At 46.9% G+C, this 20,122-nt stretch overlaps 1 protein-coding gene across 1 annotated transcript; it reads left to right on the forward strand.

The window, feature by feature from the left end:
* Positions 1–235: 235 nt before the first annotated feature.
* On the forward strand, positions 236–19,972 carry LOC309414901 (serine/threonine-protein kinase PAK 3-like; the record flags this gene model as incomplete). Its single annotated transcript, XM_082012280.1, has 12 exons — positions 236–320; positions 5,277–5,314; positions 5,889–6,020; positions 6,336–6,492; positions 8,102–8,165; positions 10,475–10,523; positions 12,113–12,225; positions 12,981–13,098; positions 13,935–14,034; positions 14,475–14,671; positions 18,579–18,716; positions 19,880–19,972. 12 exons carry the CDS (start codon positions 236–238, stop codon positions 19,970–19,972), a joined length of 1,284 nt encoding a protein of 427 aa, XP_081868406.1.
* Between the last annotated feature and the right edge of the window lie 150 nt (positions 19,973–20,122).

Genomic DNA, 20,122 nt, shown 5'->3' on the forward strand with positions numbered 1-20,122 from the left:
TGGCTGTCTGGTTCAATGTCTCTGAGTGCCTCAGCCTTTCTCCCTGGGAGTGTTTAACCTGGGCCCGTTATCAGGGTGTGACGGATGATGTAAAGATGGATGCTGGTGACATCCCTGTGGCTCTAGTCCTGCTCCCACTTCCAAGTTGTGATGTCTGAAATCCGGGGCCACCTGAAGGTCCCGGCAGAGATTTCCGGAGAGTTTGTGTTCATTTTGTTGACATCCTAGAGCTACAATGGGCGAGGGTTATGGGAAGCTAGGGCTACAGTTTGCTAGGTTGATGGGGTGGCAGGGTTATGGCATGCCAGAGTTCCAGCGAGGTAGGATTAAAGCGTGTTCTTGCTATGGACAGAATCTGGGTTTGTTGCCCTGGGTTCCTGGGGTTAGGTTATTTCTGCCTTGCGTTGTGTTCTGTGTAGCCTTTTTTTGTGGAGAGTCCTTTTTCAGCTTGTCTTTTTAGTGGTTGGACAGGCACCTTTGGTTTGTGTACGATGTTTCTTCTGGTTGACTTTTTTGCTGCTCTGGTGGATTGTACTGTGTTTTGTGTCTTGTAAGCCACTTTTCTGGTCCAATATATCTGCAGCAGGTTGGGCAGTTTCTTGTACTAGAGTTACCAGGGTTCTCTTCCATCTGCAGTTTCTTTGAAGGCATCTCTTTAAGCCACTTGTCTGTTTTGTGAGGGGCAGTGGACTTAACGGGAGAGCTTTTCTTCCTCAGTAGTGCCTCAGAGGATTACCCATCATTTTTGGTGGGTTTGTCTGCTTTTTATTGGCTGTACTTGATTTAAAAAGCTTATTGTAGCTCTTTGGATTTCTGTCATTAAAGGAAGTCTCTGGGCTTTCTGCCCAGGAGTGAGATGTCCAGAATGTTGTCCTTGTTCTGGGGAGGCAGGGTAAAAACGGTGTGGCCGTCACAGGCACGGCTGTCCTGGGCTGTGAGCTGTGCAAATGCTTGCAGGAAGCTCTGGGAACGCTTTTTACCTGTGCCAAAGTGTTCCTGCTGCTACCCCAAGAGTGACCCACCGGAGCCCTGACATCTGGAGACAGTGGAAGGTAGAGCTGCCTCCCGTGTGACAGGAGGCTGCCACGCTTTGGAGCAGGTGCTTTTGCTGACTTTTAGACTTCATGTGGTTCTCATGCTCATGGACAACCCCATCTCTGTTGATAGTCCTTCATAAATTCGAAGGATGCCGTGAAGTACATGAACTCTGCCCCTCCACTCCGCTGTGGCAAGACCCCAGCTGGAGTACTGTGTCAGGACCCTGCACTTGGCCATGCTGAACCTTAGAGGTTCACACGAGCCCATTCCTCGAGCTTATCCAGGTCCCTCTGGACGGCATCCCATCCCTCAGGCGTGTCAACCGCACCACTCAGCACAGTCCACAGTCCATCAAATCTCTCTCTCTCCAACTTAGAGAGAAGGCTGTTGTGGGGGACTGTCTCAAAGGCCTTACAGAACTCTGGATAGACGACGTCGGTTGCTCTTCCCTTGCGCACTAATGTGGTCGCTGCATCACAGAAGGCCACTAGGTTGGTCAGGCAGGACTTGTCCTAGGTGAAGCCGTGCTGACTGTCTCGAATCGCCTCCCTGTCGGGAGGTAAGTTGACATCTCACTGCGAAAGAGGCAGTGTCAGGCCCCAAAATGAGTCAGACCCACGTTCAAAAATGAGGTGGTCAAGCAGCAGCCTTAAAAACTTCCACCTTGTGGAATACTCCTGAAATGAATTCTCTTTCTGCTTTTGTCCCCTAAATGGCATTGAAACTGTGACTTTTCTTCTCTTGCTTGTTTTTACAACTAAAGCAGACAGTAGATGGAGCAATCATGACCATTTTTCCAGAGAAGCATTAGTGGCCAAAGGTCATGTTTACTTTTGTTTCTTTGCATCCTTGCTCCTTCACGCTGTTCAGATTGGGGTACAGGGTTATATACTTGTTTTGCGCGTTTTATGAGTTATTCTTGGATCCTTTGAGCAACAGGTTATGGACCCTGAGGATTTTTTTGTGGTGTTTTGTGATAGAGGGGAATTTTCAAGGATTTCTTGCATTAGCTGTAGAGAAGATGTGGTGGGCTGACCTTGGCTAGACGCCAGGTGCCCACCAAAGCTGCTCTGTCACTCCCCCTCCTCAGCTGGACAGGGGAGAGAAAATATAAGGACAAGCCTGTGGCTCGAGATAAGGACAGGGAGAGATCATTCAGCAATTCCCATCACGGGCAAAACAGACTCAACTTGGGGAAATTTGTTTAAGTTCTTGCCAATCAAAATCAGAGTAGGATAATGGGAAATATGATGAAATCTTAAAACACCTTCCTGGCACCCCTCCCTTCGTCCTGGGCTGTCACGGATGGATAATTTAGGCTGCTTAAAGAATCACTGCCGAAGATATCAGAAAGCGAATGATTTTAATCTAGATTTGTAAAAAGCGTGAATTAACAGAAGTTGCTGGCAAGGTCCACTCTATTCCATATTCAACGTGGAAAAGCTATGCAGAGAGAAGCCAGATTACAATTAAACTGGAATGATTTACGTGTCTATCGGATCGAGTTAATGTGTATCTTGAGGAGAGAAACTAGGGGAGACCCTCCTCTTGAGACACGAGGCTCAGAGTGGACCGAAATCCACCCCTAGTCCTGGACTTGGTCAACGGTTTATGACTAAGGTTAGGTAAGGAAAGTAAAGGAATGCCCTCCCGTTGAGTCACGAGGATCAGGGTGGACCCCCATGCTTTCTAAAGTCCTTTTCAGAGGGGAGTCTAGGTGCGGCTGAATCCACTCCTAGTCCCAGACTTGGTCAACGGTTTACATGACTAAAGGGATAGAGTATCAGGGATACTGGTGTAGTGATATAGTCCATGATTTTGTGCTTCCTGTCACTTAAAGATGGCAATTTATCCAATACAAAATAGCAGCAATCACATTCACTAACAATGCCGAGATAAGTCACAGTATCAAATCATATAAAACTTAGCAGCATAATCCACTGAAACTTACTACGAGAATTCTTTTTCAAAATATTTGTTCTGCAGTCTTTTTCTTTATTCTTTTCTAACAAGAGCTTCCATGAACTTGTGATACCTGTTTGGATAGGTACACAGTTCCACTAACAAGCTGAAAATAGCACCTACCAGACACCGAGAACACGGTGTTTTTCCTGCTGCCCAGCCCAGCCCAGGATTACGGCAGTGGTTGGTTTAGTACTGCAGGGTCCCATGGGGATCCCTGTCTGGGGGCTGGTTAAGCTCGGCAGTGTGCGCAGGAGGGTACGCTTTCTCATCTCACGTCCCTTCTTCCAGTCAGTTACGAGGGAGTCCCAGAGTCCTCTGGGCATATTCTTCTGGACTGAAGGGTTCTTTTGTAGTGGAGACCCACCATAGAGAAACAGAAGGAAAGCTTCATCTTACGCTATAGGTTCGAGTGAGATGAAACTACAAAACGTTAACCAGGTCCTGAAAGCGTACGGCCCTTGGCTTGGAGTCCGGACAATCCAGTTCCTCTAACTCTTGCAGGCTGGCACAGCAGGGCAGGATCACATCAGGCTACGTGAGACTGTGTCGGCATCCTCCAGCCTGGGCACCAGCCACGGGGTGCCATCCTCCAGAAACAGGCTACTCCAGCACGGGCCTGCCACGGGGTTACGGCCTCCTTCGGGCATCCCCCTGCCCCGGCGGGGGGTCCTCCCCAGGCTGCAGGTGGAGATCTGCTCCAGCGTGGAGCTGCATGGCTGCAGGGGCACAGCCTGCCTCACCATGGTCTTCACCAGGGGCTGCAGCGGAACCTCTCCTGCGGCGCCGGGAGCACCTCCTGCCCCTCCTTCCGCACGGACCTTGGTGTCTGCAGAGCTCTTTTCACATGTTCTCACTCCTCTCTCCGGCTGCAAATGCCACGTGCCGGTTTTGTCCCCTTCTGAAATATGTTATCCCAGAGGTGCTGCCCCCGTCGCTGCCTGGCTTGGCCTTGGCCAGCGGCGGGTCCGTCTTGGAGCCGGCGGGCACGGGCTCTATGGGACACAACGGAAGCTTCTAGCAGCTTCTCACAGAAGCCACCCCTGCAGCCCTGCTGCCACAACCTTGCCACGTAAACCCCATGCAGAGGACGTGGTTGCCGTGCATAAACTCGCAAACCAACCCAGAACGGCTGCCATTGTGCTGTAACAGGAACGGTGTCACAGAGGGCGAGAAGGCAGGCATAAGCGTCCCGAGCAATCTCCATAGCAGGCTCACTCCAGGAAGACCCTCGTGGTGTGGGCATTCCCGTCCAAGAGCCTGCAGATGTGATGGGGATGTCCTTTATCCTCCTGGATGCCTAGAGTCTGCAAAATAGTGACCTATCGTTGCAAAAATGAGAGAGCAAGTCTGTGCTGCAGTTCGCGTTTTCTTTTCTTTGGCTTTTTCTGTATTGTATTTGCCAGACAGACCCTGGCTGGCCACACATGTAGCAAGTAAGTGGAGGTTTTTAGTACTAGCTGGCTTCTGTATCGATGTGTTCTTTGGCTGTTCCTTAATAACGGAGTTGATTTTTAAACAAAAATGCCAGTAAGATACCATGACTTTGGTAAAGCTTCTGTCAAGAGCTGCAGCTAATAAGGGGGTGTCTCTATCCCACCGGGTGTGGACAGCTTTTGGACAGATTTACCTGCAGTGGTTCAGTTCCCCACGCCTGGCAGTGGGGTCTGCAATTTCCTCAGTTTGCTGGTTCAACCAGTGCAACTGCTAAAATGCGGACTGGGAGAGCTTCTGTGAGAGAGAAACTGTGAGGTTAATCTCCAGAATTTATTACTGTTTCTCTTCTTTTGAGGGAAAGCATCTTTTTTTTTTTTAACTTGCATAATGAAGAGGTTTGACTGTCTAAGTTGACACTTAATGTTTGCTAAAAAAGCAATTAGTTTTGTGGTGAAATGCAAAATTCAAAACACTTTGTGTACACTCCTAAACTCAGGAGCTGTGACTGTGGTTTGTCAGAATAGAAGTGGCACAGCTAAGGTGGAATTTTGGCAAGCTTTAATGGGGGAAGAGAAGCATTGACAAAGACCAATCTGCATTTTCTTGAATAAGTTTCCAATTCTTTTAGTTACTGGCAAAACAGGGCAAAAAATAGACACAAGAAAGTGTAGAATTTTCTATTGTCCTGTTACCCTCCTCTCTATGTAAAATAGCTGTTTCTACTGGAGGGATGTTGTGAAAGAAACATGTCGTCTCTTTGGATTTCCTTGTTCTGTGGGTTTCCCCACAAAAGGCATTTTTATAACAGCGTCTGGTTAATTTTCCTTTGCACATTGCAGGTAAAATCGCCCGTGGATACCGAGAAACCCATCCTTCGGTGAGTGTGAAGGTAACCTTTAGCTTTCCTAGCATTTAAGAATGGTGGAGCAAGCTGTGAGATTTGCCCTTTGTGACAGAGTGCCAGCCTTGCAGGCTGAAGGAAAGTCAACCGTAGCGTCTTTGCAGCAGCAGCAAAGGTTGGGGTTAAATAGGAGGGTTCTTAAACCCTTGTATTTAACCACATTCGAATAAGTAGATACCTGTTAGCTTAATTAACTGTTACCATGACTGTAGATACAATGCCAAAGCAATGAACCAGCAACTAGATGTGACTTCTAGCGATATATCCAAGCATGACATTTTGTAAAATTGGACTTTGACTAAGCATGGGCATGGATAAGTTGTTTTCAGCAAGAATGAAAAACGCCAAGACAACTTAACAAAACAGCAGGGTCATTTGTAACCTTTAAATTGTGCTGTGCCACGTGTAACTTAGCACCGGGGCCTGTAGGACTACAGGCATGTCCAGATTGGTTCCTGAAGCTGTCTGAGCAGACCCAAGTGGTGTGTAATTGTCAAAGCTCCCAAGTGCCAAAGTGGTGACTGTCGCTCATGCTCCCGTCTGTCCACAGGGCACAAAACCAGCATGTGAACCCCCACCAGCTCTGCCTGTTTCTGAAGAAGCGGATGAAGGTGATGAGGAGGAGGAAGAAGGCATTGAACCTCCCCCTGTTCCCGCACCCTGGCCTGAACATACAAAACCAGTAAGTCCCCGCGTTGGATAGCACTGTATTTGGGGTAATTCAGAGCTGCATGTTTCTGGTCAGACAGCACTTGCGGGTGAAGACTCTGCGGGCCGCAGTCCTACCATGACAGTGCTTCACCCAGGCCACTGACACCCCGACAATCGGGTTTGAACTTTCCCATTTAGTCATGAGTTTCCTGTGATTCTGATAGGGTCCGTGAATTTATCTTAGTAGCAGAGAAGAGGCATCTTCGTAAGCATTTGCATTTGCAATATGATCTTAGGGGCATCTCTGCAAGCCAGCTTTCTGATACAACGCCTTTTTTTGTCACAGATCTACTCATGCTCTGTAACTGAACCTGCCGCTGCGCTGGCACCAGCTAAAGTGGCCACCACTCTGCAATGTGGACAATCAAACGCTTTGTCCAGAAACACAGACGGGCAGGAGACAAAATCTGGGCTGAGAGATGAGGACATCCTAGAGAAACTGAGTACGTATTCGGTATTTCTTTCTGTCCCATGCCCTGTGCCAGATGTGCCGGCCCTGCCTTCCCGCTGCTGCAGCGCAGAGCTGCCGGGAGGCGGCAGCACCCCATCTGGCCTGGCTTCTGAGCCTTACTGCTGGAATGATCAGCATCTCGTTTGTGCAGCTGCCTGTGTAACGCGGCAGCCTGAGGAATAATGCTGTTCGTGCTGTCCACCACGGCTGTGCTTATTTGTGAATAAGCATAATATTGGCAGACAGTAAGTTATCCATGGGACAGCACTGTGCCCTGGTGGCCAAGAGGGCCAATGGTATCCTGAGGTGCATTAAGAAGAGTGTGGCCAGCAGGTCGAGAGAGGTTATCCTCCCCGTCTACTCTGCGCTGGTGAGGCCTCATCTGGACTATTGCATCCGGTTGTGGGCTCCCCAGTTCAAGAGAGACAGGGAACTCCTGGAGCGAGTCCAACGGAGGGCTACGAGGATGATTAAGGGACTGGAACATCTCTTGTATGAGGAAAGGCTGAGAGACCTGGGGCTGTTTAGTCTGGAGAAGAGAAGACTGATATTCAATGTCTATCAATATCTGCAGGGTGGCTGTCAGGAGGATGGAGCCAGCCTCTTTTCAGTAGTGCCCAGTGACAGGACGAGGGGCAATGGGCATAAACTGCAACACAGGAGTCCCACCTCAGCATGAGGAAAAACTTCTTTACTGTGAGGGTGATGGAGCACTGGAACAGGCTGCCCAGAGAGGTTGTTGGAGGCTCCTTCTCTGGAGACCTTCCAAACCCGACTGGACACGTTCCTGTGCAAGCTGCCCTCGGTGATCCTGCCTTGGCAGGGGGGTTGGACCAGATGATCTTCAGAGGTCCCTTCCAACCTCTACCATTCTGTGATTCTGTGGAGATCAACATGCGTGCAGTGTTGAGAGTGCAGGACAAGTGCGTGTCAATCCCAGTCAGGTTGCAGACAAGCAGTGTGGTTCTTAGAGTGGCATAAGCAAGGTCTTCAGAACTTAGCCTGGTAATGAGTGGATGATGGTGATAGTTCTTAAAACCCCATCATTCCTGGTGAATGAACATGAGAAGCTGTTCTTTAAAAACATAAAGGCATTCTTCCGGCAAACTGCTGAAAGGTTGAGAAGATCCCCTCCTGGAAACACTCTGCAGTATTTTTCCTGTTCTGAAAATGGCACCTGTTCATCAAAATTGATTCCAGAACCCAAGGTGCATGTAATCATTGGTAGCATTATACCTTCCATTGAATCACACAGAGTATTCCTAAGGAAATAAAGGCTCTGTTGTTCCAGCACTCGCTAGTGTTTCTCAACAACAAACACTTGCATTGGTGCTTGTTCTTTTCTGATACCTGTCTGCTGTGAATGTTTCTCCATGCTCTTAGTTTGCTGTCAAGGTAGCTCTCCAAAGGACTGTAGAAAATCTGTCTTTGTGGAGGCTGTCTGTGCTGTGGAGCTGCCTGTATGACGAAGTTGTTGTTGTTGTTGTTGCCCAAGTGGCTACAAACGACTCACAAGCCCAGACAGTGGAGCTGCATTTCTGACCTGCTGGAAGTTGGTATCTCCAGTTTGCAGTGAGCATCTTTAATTTTGTTTCTTTCAGGGAGCGTTGTGAGCATGGGAGATCCTAAGAAGAAATATACTGAATTGGAGCAAATTGGCCAAGGGTAAGTCCGACCACAGTTACTGACACGAAAAGACAACCTGGTGGAGCCAATGTCTTGTCTGCAGCAAGGAGCAGGACCGGGAAGGTCTACTGTCCCTCAAGTGTGTGGCCCCTATTTGCTTATGTTCTTAGGGGGAGAAGGGGGAATAGTTTTTTGTATGTCGCAAAATAATCTGGCCACGCTAAAGAATGGCGAAAAAACTTTGTTGCCTAAAAGAGCCACTTAGCACCTGCTAGTTGTGAGAGAGATACCAGTTCTCAATACCATTTCTTTCGAATATTTTGCTCTAAAAAGATATTCAGTGATCTGGATTATAACCACATAGTTTAGCAACAGAACGCAGAGATTAAATAATAAGCTCTCTTTTCTAGCAGAGGCAGAAAAGAACAAAAATTCAGTAATAAACAGAGAGTTGAAGCACAAAGTACTTGATGAGAACATGCATCATCTGCCTGATGGCAGACCACTTGTGGATCCTGCAGGTTTTAGGAGTTTACAGAAAAAAAACCATCAGGCTATTTCCCTTTGAAGCCCAACCATGCTTACTGTAACTAGGATTGATTTGAAATGGTTCTGATGTGAGGAGGCAAGAAGAAATGGCATCAAAATTAGGTATCTGACTTGCGTTTTAAATACAGACAGACTCCCTGCTCGGTCAAAGTTTCGGTGGCTGTGTCGTAGTTCCGGGAAGGCCAGAGCCATTGTGTAGCACCAGGATCACGCTGCTGTCAGTGTCTGACAGAAGCTGTTCACTGACATCGGGAGATGTTTTCCTGCCTGTTAAGGCAGGTGACCTTAGTGTTTGTAAAGAAACCGTGACTGCTTGTGAGGTTTGGAGTCAGGGTAGCACGTTGCTGACCTAGAACTGATAGATGCTGCAGAAAGCCAGACGCACTCACGCTCTTTCTCTGGCAGGCTTTATCGTAGACACTTCTTGTTTGGTGGGGCACTTGTGGGAAGGTGTTTCTGCTCCATTCGTTGTATAAAAACCCTTTCTGGGATTGCCGCTTGCGTTGTACCCGAAGGTTTGGTTGTCATTGTCATTTGTAAAATGTCAGTGGACACTTAGAGCTGTGCCAGGCTCTCAAAAGATATGTGTCGACTGAAGAAGTGAGAGCCAGAAGAAACATGCGTGTGACGCACGTGTGACCGTGACAGTATGACCATCGCCCTCACCGTCTTTTGTTTTGCCCATCCTAGGAGTGAGCTTGTACAAAGGTGCCTCAGCAGCTGGTGGGAAGAGAAGTGGCTAATACCTGGCCTGAAAGGGTCTCTGAACTGATTTCCTCCAGCTTTTAGTGCAGCCTGAAGATGGCACGCCCTTCTTACAGAGCAGTGAGCGTGCTGCCGTCACCAGCTCGTGACTGTCATGCTGCAGGTCAATTTGTAGTGATGGGGAAAAATCCTCCAGAAAAAAATCGTCCCTGGTGCCTGTTGGATAGCAGTGCTTCAGACATATTTCAGCCTGCAGGTACACAAACAAGCCAGGGGATCAGGTGAAAAGGAGCAAACTGATTTTGGCATTGTCAGTCAGTGGGACACTTGCCGGATGGGTGTTCCCACTTCTCAGAATTCCCTCGCTGGCTCTCCCTTGCCTCACTGCCCGTGCAGACGTCAGCTTTGACATGATGGCAGTGTAAACCTGTGCTTAGCTCAGAAGGAACACTAATGGGGTTTACAAGCCTGCAGTTACTTTAAACCCAAAGGGGTTTCCTCTGACCGTGGCCTTTCAGGCCCTTCACATCATTACAGGGGAAGAACCTCTTTTAACAAGAGGCAGATGGCAAACAAAACGCCACACTGCCTAGTCCACAGATGAGAGCACCATTTCTTTCTGGTGGCTCTACAACACAACCCGTGTCTGCCACAGGAGGAAAATACAGATACCATGAAGAGTCCTTCACGTGTCCGGTGCACCTAACAGAAGCAGCTGCTGAGGGCTCTTGACACCTAAAGAAGCTGTTTAAGGATCCCCTGTTTGGAGCACAACATGCCTTAACCTGCTCTAGCTGTGACCTTGTAGGATGGCTGGAGAATAGTTTCCTTGCTTTGCTATGCTGGAGAAAGCTGTGTGTGGATCCTTTCCTCATGTTGGACATCCCTTGTTCTTCACGTTGGGCATAAGTTTTCTCTTGGATACCCTGCGTGGCAGAGGGCTGGTGGGCTGCTGCGCTGTGCGCTGCTGCCTGAAGGAGTGGGTGAACAAAGGTGTTTTTTAAACCCTACAGGCAGCAGCGATCTCCTGTCTGGGCTTGCTTTCACTCCTAGGGACTAAAGTGCTCCTTTCTTTGCTGCTGTTTTGCTTCTAGGGCGTCAGGAACTGTTTACATGGCGATGGACATCACCACAGGACAAGAGGTAAGTGTCCACAGTCCCAGCCGATTTTGCAGGTCTTTAGTGCTCTCCCCTCTGGTGCGAAGGGTGGATGGGGCTTTTGGGTGGCCAGTAGATCTTTACTGCCAAGGCAGTTCCTCTGAAGCACAGGCTAGTGTCAGCTGGCAAAATGCATCATCTGCTGTCTTCAGCCTTCAGAAATCCCAGCAAGCTTTTGGGACTGATAAAAACAGTATCATTTTTATTGCCAGTGTCAATGTGTTGGTTTAGAAATCATTCTCATGTCTGTCAGTGTAGAAGAAGTATATCAAGAGCAAAGATCTCTCCCAAACCAAACAGTCGTGTTTAAGTCTGGTGTCGGTGACAGCCCATTACAGCCCGTGAAGTGCTCGCAGGGAAGTGGGGGCCAGGAGGGTGAGAAACGAATCTTGAAGGAAAGCGGCGTTAGCTTTGACAGCCCCTGTAGTGACCAGTTTAAAGTGGCCTCTCCACATTCCTTTCCTTTTCCAAGGCAAGCGGTCTTGAATCTATACAAACCCTGCCTGAAAATGTGGCTAGAAACCCAGGAATGGGAGCGGAGGGGTGGTCTCTTTCGTGCCATGTTGAGAGCAGGACTAGACAGAGGCGCTTTATAACTGCTCTTAGGTAGAGGTCTAGCCCTGCTTAGGACCCGGGGTGTATCCATCAAATGACATAGAATGGATTATTTTTTTGAAACCCTCAAAGTAATTGCCAATCTGAACTGTGTTAAGGAATGTGTATTTCGAGTTGCAAAATCAAGATTCAAGAAGCTAGGAAGTGCCAGGTGTAGATAGCTAGGGTCTGGCGGCCGGAAGATATCGCGCTGTACGGAAAGTTAGGGCCCCTCTCCTGAAAGCCAATAGCGTTTAATTTATGATGCAAGCAGACGGAAGTGAGGTTAGAAACCTAAGCTATATAACGCCGTGTCACACACTAATAAACGCCATTTGCCGTCTACCACATTGGTGTCAGCGAGCTGATGGCCCGAGCGGCCTGGGGTTGGTCTCCGTGCCGTTCCTGAACCAGGTCGCCACGCCTGCGAAGGCAACAGCCAGGACTGTATTTTTTGTGTGTGTAACCTTAATGATTGTTTTAGTATGGCTTTTGAAATGTAATGTACGTCTGTGTTTTCTCTCTGTTATGCCGTCAAGTCAAGAGTAACAGCAGTTGCTGAAATAATGATGACAAATCGTACAATTACTAAAGCATTACCAGCAGTTTTTGTGTATCTTGGCAGTAACAAAATCACTTCCTGCTTGCAAACTGTGCATCAACAATAATAGTGGTGGTAAACTAAGACCATCTGAGAAGAATGTCGGTCCAGAGAGTGTTGTTAGAGATGCGTGCTTGATAGTTTAAAGAGCATTTGTACAGATTTTACAAGACAAAATGTATATGGCCGTGTGTCCTGTAACTAGCACCCAGGCTAGCAGAGAAATTGGGTGTTGTAATATAAGTTACTGAGCTCTTTGGTCTGATACCAAGACAGTTTGGCACAGCTCTGCTATGTCATTCCAAAAACACGCGCTCCATGTTCATTGGGACCTTGTGCAACAGGCTACTCAAGTTAATGGCTTTCCCTGTTGTTTTAGGTGGCCATAAAGCAACTTAATCTCCAACAACAGCCCAAAAAGGAACTAATAGTTAACGAAATCCTCATCATGAGAGAAAACAAGAGCTCCAATATTGTGAACTATTTAGACAGGTGAGTAGTTCTGGTATGATCACGTGAATGTTCATTTACATGCTGCAAGCCAAACCTTTTTAAAAACCCCTTTGGTCACTGGCAGAAAATTGACCTCTATTGTTTATCTACTCATAGCCAGTGTATGGGAGGAGACTGCATTTTGTCTGCATTAATCTTTTCTGGCATATATTGCTTAAGACTGTTTTCAAGGACCTGGCACAGCCATCTCAGCCTACCTCCATGTTGTTTTGTTGTTGGCTTGATTGGTTTTGTGGTTAAGTTGATCATCTTTTCTGTGTCTTATCATAAGTGCTGGTAAATCCTCCTCGAAATTACTTCCTTTGGGCTGTTCCTGCTCTTTTCCATTGCTGTGGATATCAGGAAGGTGAAGTTCTTGTTTGCAGAAACACGTAATTTGCCACTTTTTAAATTGTTTCGCCTGTTCCTGGATGTATTTTCTGGTAGGTTTTCCAAACTGTTGACCAATTCCTGTCCTCACTGGTACACATCCTCCTGGTCCAAGATTTATCTTTGCCATTACTGAACTTCAATTTTTCACTTGCTTGCCAGCTCGGACGTCTAATTGTTCGCTTATGGGCCTTCCTCATTTAGACCGCACAGGTTCTAAGTCCTGTATAGCCTAGAGGGAATGTCTATTCATGTTGTCCTGTCCTCATGTAAGAATGACTTGGAAACAAAATCAGCTGTAGCCTTTTTCCTGAGGTAATTTAGCCGTGCACACTCATCTCAGTGCCATTGTTTTCATCTTTCAGCTACCTCGTCGGTGACACACTGTGGGTGGTTATGGAATACCTAGCTGGAGGCTCTTTAAATGATGTTCTTGAGGAGACATTTATGGATGAAGGACAGATAGCAGCTGTCTGTAGGGAGGTAAGGGATCCCGCCTGTGCTTCCCATTACTGGGACAGGATGGTACTTCTAAGCAGGTGGTAAGAAGATGAGAGGTTTCATGTTCAGAGCTTTGTTTCTGTGTTGCTTTTATGATACGGAGAAGAAAGAGCATCTTAAGTGAACTGCCTGCCAGTATCGCTGCACTTATTACACTCTGTTGTTTTACTCATAGAATTTTATTGTACTATTTCTTTTTTTGTTGTTTTTAGTTTTACTCTTCTCAACTTTGCCTCTCTAAACCTTTGCCTGGAGCATGCCTGTACTGCATTCCTTTCGTGTACAAGCAAATATGGTGGTGGCAGAATTTTAAAATACCAGCAAAGAAAAATAGGGGCTCCTTCATCCCAGTCCTCGGCTTAAAAGAATAGCACTCCACCCAAAACGGTGGTTGCTCCTGAAAAATGCCTAACACGCTATTTGCAGATCTGCCGTCAAGCCTAACAATAAAATCTTTCTCATGCGACCTCCGACTCAAAAGTGATCCATCTTATACCGAAGGAAGGGACTTTTTGGTTTTTGGCAAACCATAGTTTGTCACCTGGGTGGAGATAGCACATTCCCTGCAGCAGCAGTCATTCCGTGTGTGCTTTCAGGGGACAGTCTGTGCCAAGAATTGACATTTCTGTTTCAAAAGCTACTACGCCTTTGTTTAGGAAGTTATTACTCTGTGTTGAAGCAGCAAGCTCTTCCTCTTGAGAGCACAATACTCTGCCATTACTCTCAATTCATCTAGAAATTAAATCCTTTAGAGCCATTTCTTTTCTTGTGTGATCACTAAGTAAGTTTTACCCTCATGTTTCTTTTTTATTTATGAGTGCCTACAAGCTCTGGATTGCCTTCATTCCAACCAAGTGATCCACAGAGACATCAAAAGCGACAATATCCTCCTCGGAATGGATGGATCTGTCAAACTGAGTAGGTATCCTTGGTCAGGTGCAGCATTCCCAGGATGTGGTGTGGGGCTGCTTTTGACTGACTGCCTGTTACCCAAAAGCGATGCCTGTGGTAGTGCACTGGCAGACCACTGCTGCGAGCTAAGAGCACAGTGCCAACGTCCAGAGAGGTACAGAAAGGAAAAAGGTGTAAAGAGTGGTTTCGGTTTGTGTAGGTCCCTTCCAGAAGGGATAGTAATAAAGAATAATCTAAAGCTTCAAGTGAATAAAAGCCACTGCATGAAACTTGAGGGGTTTTTAAGTGGCCACTTCAGTATTTCCTTGGCTCGAGCACTGAGTAAACAGAGCATGGCCGCTTTACCAGATAGATTCAACAACGCCTTCTGAGGCATCTGGAAGGGATTTCTTTTGCTTGGTTTCATAAATCAAGCTGCCTTTAACAGTACTTGTTTTTCTCCTCAGCTGATTTTGGCTTGTGTGCTCAGATCACCCCTGAGCAGAGTCAACGGAGCACGATGGTCGGGTCTCCTTACTGGATGGCACCAGAAGTGGTGTCGGGAAACGCATACGGGCCCAAAGTGGACATCTGGTCGCTTGGGATCACGGCAATTGAAATGGCGCAAGGAGAACCTCCTTACGTTAACGCTCATCCTCTCAGGGTAAGGTGCGAATAAAACCAGAGACCACCGTCTTTCTAACCTGCCCCATGTTTTGTCTCCCATGAGACAAAATCCCAGTTACACCAGCTTGAACTAGTTCCACCAAGGGCTGCTTCTAAATATGTCGCTGGAGCATATCGGCATATATTGTAGCTTTCCTTATGTCAATAGGGGGACCTTAAAAGAGAAGTGACATGTAGACTGTTCAGAAATGTGTCATTTTTGCCCTCAACCACGCTTGAGATTTCTCATGTGCTTTTAGAACTCTCTTTGAGCTGTATCTCTGAATGACAAGAATTTTTCAGCAGCAAGATCCTCCAGTTGGGGAATTTTTATGACAAATATTTCAACTGTACGTGCAGGAGAAGTCTTTCCAAACTCAGATCAGTGCCAATTGCTCACCTGCGCCTTTCAGGAAGTGTCACTGGTTCTAGTAATGCCATAATCACTTCTTAGCAAATGCTTTTCTACAAGTCTGTTTTGGCACAGGTACTTGTAGTACACTAGTGTATTTTGATGTTTTGAAGTTTCCAGTTTTGTCCTAATTCCTTAAAATGAAATGACCAGTTCTTATACCAAAGGAGCGTGTCATAGTGGAGGAATGTCTGCCAAGATAACACCTCATGACTGAGAGCTGAAACAGAGCTCAATGCTGCACAGTTAATTCCTGACAGGATGCAGGAATTCAGGAGGAAATTAAGTTTGCTCTATGCCTATACATACGCAATTCTTATTAAGGCTAGAATTAAAATAGAGCCTGACCTTTAGCTTCTCTCATAGCAGTAAGGCTGTGCTCTCTCTGGTCTGTGGCACCCCGACTGCGTACTGCAGACTGAAAGAAGAAACAAGAGAATGGTCAGGAAATACCCCCGGCCAAGCAAAGAGAGGAGCCCATACTCCACCTGCTTCCCTGGGAGACCCTTGCAAAAAATGCATTTGCCTTGCATAAGGCAGCAAAAACCCATGAAGAGCATTAGCGTGACTGGTCGGGATGCTGAAGGTTCCCTGCCTCAAATGCTGATTAGGGCTCCTCAAGAAGCCTCAGGTCAACTGTTTGTTAGAAAGATCACTGGATTTCTTCTCTCTGACCAAACTCAGCTCTTCCTGCCCTCACCCAGATTCTTTGAGATGCTCTTTTTCTCCATATATGCCTCATCTCCTGCTGGAGATACGATCAGCTTGGACACTTAGAGCTTCAAGGCATCTTCAGGTGTCTTAGTAAAACTGTGGTAGATGAAAATCAGGCACCTGAAGTTGCTTCCATCCGCATTGGCTTCCTGGGCTCTTTTTCAGCGGTTGTTGCCCCTGAGCTAGGAACAGTGAACAGCCTGTGATGGACTGCCTGAAGTTCCCCAGTTATCAGCTAGTTTTATTAAGGTCAATCAACCCCGACAGGATTGATTTGTTTTTTATGAAGGATTGTTTTAATAATGGAAGGCACACAGGAGCTTCCGTTACTTAAACACCTAAATAAATTGTAAGGGCATGAAAGGCTCATTAGTCCTAGAGTTAGCGGCAGTCTTCATGTAGATGCAGTGTTGTTTTCCACGTGTAGAGCAGGCGCATCCCATGCTGCTCACGTTCTTTCCAGCTGATGCAGAACTCACAGGAATGAACAATTTTTGAGCCATGTGTGTCCTGGATGTGTCTGTGATGGTATTTGTTTCCTCTCACTGTGATTTCCTTCCATCCGGCGCATGCCGAGGGCCTGGGGGACAAACACTGGTGTGATAAAAACCCTTTGAAATTCAGGTTGGACCTCCTCCTGATTTCAATTAAAAAAAAAACCAAACAGAAAACCACAGAAACAAAACAAAGCCTTAAGCATTTCTTTTTCATTTCTTAACCACAGCGCATCAATTTGTCTCAAAACTGTAGCATTTTTTTCAAATGCTGCACATCTTCTACAGTTTCAGGCTTCTTAATCACCTGTATGTTGTTCTGTCACGTATCTGGGTGGCCTGGATACCTTTAGGATCTTGCTTTCACAGACTGCAGCTGTAATGGTCTGCTGAAGCCTTTCTTGTTTCTTGGCATGTGAAACAAATTAATGAGCTTCTTGCCCCTTTGCAGCTACTGCGAACGCTCCTTTCCTTTGTACCGTACTTGCTTTTCTTTGCCAGCTGCATATCATAGGAGACCAAAAGATATGTGATAAGAAGGTACTTCAGCTTCCCGTAGACCTTTCCCTGTTCTGGTGGAAATACTGAAAAGGGGACGTACTGAGCTGAAGATGACTCTTCTTTGGGATTCATGTTCTGAGAAGAAACAAGTAACTAAAAGAGCTCCATTTGTCCTGGCACTCCTGTTTCACACTCAGGTGAATGTGTCTGCAGTAAAATCCCCAAAGCTGCCGTTGGTGCTGTAGTCCTTTCCCGCAGGAGAAGTATCATCCCTCGGGTAGCGCAATTGAAGCGTAGTGAGGACAGGCACTCCAGCTCACCACTGTGTCCGGTGGCTGAGGTCAGCTGCAGAGGGACAGGATCAGACTGATTTTGTGACATTTATGTTGTGGGAAAAGGAAAGAAGCTTCCTTTTATTGTTTTTACTCTAGGATCGTTTCTTTGCCTTTTTAGGCTTGGAAATTGTCCTCTGTATTTAAGAGGACAATAGCAAAGTCAATGTGGTCCCGGTCTAGTTAAGTGCCAGTAGAACAGAGCTGTTGTAATGGCAGACGTTTTAATGGAAGACCCCATGGCCTATTTCTATCATTATTGCTGTGTAGTTTAGACGTATTCTGGAAGTTTATGTCTGAATAGTTCAAAAGGTTTGTCTTCCGTTTCTACATAACATCTTGCAAAAGCGCAATGAACTCATCTCGCTGGCTTCTCAGCATGTTAGACCTTGGTTACAAGCGAACCACACTGGATACTGCTCACCCTGTGTTTTGCAAAATGACGTTGTACTCCCTTGGCCTGAGGAATATCAGGAAGACTTGCTCAGCTGCATGAACTCCGTCAGCTACTTGACAGTGAACATCCTTGGCTTTGCTTAGGAAACTTGAGCTTAGCTTTGGCTGGATGCTGTTGAAGAGGAGAAAGGCTGGAATTTTCAAGTGTTTGGCTAGGCTTGTGTGCACAGAATGACTGTGCATTCAGATGAGCAGCTGGACATTTATGCACAACATGGAGGGGAATCCACAGAGGACTCAACCCTTAACACAGGTGAATACTCCCAATTCTGAGGTAGCGGAGTGTTACCATAGCGATGGAATTACTCGTTTTTCTGATAGCAAGCATTAAACGTTTTCTTCTTAACACATAAGTGACGCTGATCTGGAATTTGGAGACTGCTGAAAGACGTTGTTGCAGCTTGGCTCCCATCTGCCCAAAGATGCATTTTCTTCATAAGATATTTGTGCATGCAACTTATGTGCCTGTGTTGAAAAAAAGGTTCCCAATGTTTCTGTTTCTTTATCCAAGGACTAAGCTGATGGATTTCCTTTTTTCCCATCTGGTTACCATTTTTATCAAGAGCAGAGCAAAAAACTTGGCTACCTTTGCTTTATGGAAGCTGTACTTTAGGGAACAGTGAGCCCCGCCGAGATGCATTTTCTGTAGTAATCCTCTGAAATAATAGCGTTAAGCCAAATTCACTCTTTAAAAGAGGCTGTAAACTGTCACTGTCACAAGCCTGTCACTACTTGGAGAAGCAAAATGTGCTTTTGCCGATGTAGTTCATACTAACCAGGTCAGTCCGTGAAATCAGCTGTCAAGGCAAGATCATTTTGTTATTGGAAGAGCTGTGGCTGCCTCAAGGTTTTTTATGTAGCTATAGAAAAATCCTGTCTGACCCCCTGCCAGGGAAGAAACTGCCACTGGAGACTGAACCTTAAAAAATGGGGTCTATCTGGGCAGTTATGGATATGAAGGAAACAGGTGGAGTCTCATGTTCCCTTTTTCTCTAGGCGCTGCATCTGATCGCTACGAACGGGACACCAGAGCTGCAGAACCCTGAGCGATTGTCCGCGGTGTTTCGCGACTTTCTGAGCTGCTGCCTGGAGGTGGATGTGGACAGGCGAGGGTCTGCCAAGGAACTTCTGCAGGTAAAAAATGGGACACGGCTGCAAGCAGAACAGCTGTTCTATGGAATGGTTTTCTCACCAGCTAAACTCAAAGGCATGAGACGGAACCCCCTCATATTAGTCTCCAGTCTTGGTGCTTTTCAAAAGGAAAAGAAGTGGAATCATAGAACGGTTTGGGTTGGAAGGGATCTTTAAAGGTCCTCTAGTCCAACCCCCGTACAGTGATCAGGGACATCTTCGACTAGAGCAGGTTGCTCAGAGCCCCGTCCAACCTGGCCTGGAATGTTCCCAGGGATGGGGCATCTACCACCTCTCCGGGCAACCTGTACCAGTGTTTCACCACCTCATTGCAAAAAAATTCTTCCTTAGATCCGGCCTGAATCTACCCTCTTGTCGTTTAAAACCATGACCCCTTGTCCTGTTGCAAGAGACCCTGCTAAAAAACCTGTCCCCATCTTTCTTTAGAAGCCCCCTTTAAGTACTGGAAGGCTGCAAAAAGGTCTCTCCGGAGCCTCCTCTTCTCCAGGCTGAACAACCCCAACTCTCTCAGCCTGTCCTCCTAGGAGAGGTATTCTGTCCCTCTGATCATTTTTGCGGCCCTGTGTTGAATTTTGGTAGTATATTCAGCTCTACATAGTGGCAAATGGGATGGTAGCCACTGCTCTCGCTGCAAGCCAGAGCTGAGTCCGTCAGCGCTCTGTCTCTGGTGTCCCTGCTCTTGTCTTGGTGCTGAAAACCTGTACCTCCGTGGCCTTCAGAAGAACACATGGGCCTAAATACTCCTGGCATAAACATTTCCTAGAGCTATTGGAGTTCCCTAAGGAACGGTTTATGCCTCTGCTCTTTTCTGACAACTCAGATAGCCCATGTCTTTAAAAAACAGGAACCTAAGTAAGTAACTTGCGTTTCCTGAAAGGAACAAGGCCCTGGGAGAGCAAACAGCATTCCCAGAGTGCTGGCAGGGCAGAAATGCCAGCACGCTGAAGACAACTTGATAAAGGGATTAATGGGATTTTGGGCCCTGTTTGCCTGTGATAGCAAGGTACTGGACATGAAGACGCAGGTGCAGATGGTCCCCTCAGTCCTGTTTCAGCGTATTCCCCAAAACCAGAGAAATGCTGCTTGAGGCTGTGAGTACCTGAGTTTGGAAAGTAATGGTTCATTTCTTTTTTTCCTTTGCACAGCATCCATTCCTAAAATTAGCCAAGCCTCTCTCCAGCCTGACGCCGCTGATCACGGAAGCAAAGGAAGCGAATAAGAACGGCAGCAGCCACTAGTGCTTCAAGCCGGCTTTCTCCCATGCCAGCTCAGAGCAGAACTGAGAATAAAACTCTATAGAACCTCAACGCTTGTGCTGTGGGACAGGTGGATGGATAAAGAAGCCAATGGTCACAGTCATGGTGGTAGGAGGGAGAACAACCTAGCCC

This window comes from Phaethon aethereus (genome assembly GCF_964289735.1).
Source record: "Phaethon aethereus genome assembly, chromosome: 34".
In the NCBI taxonomy this organism is placed as follows: Eukaryota; Metazoa; Chordata; class Aves; order Phaethontiformes; family Phaethontidae; genus Phaethon; species Phaethon aethereus.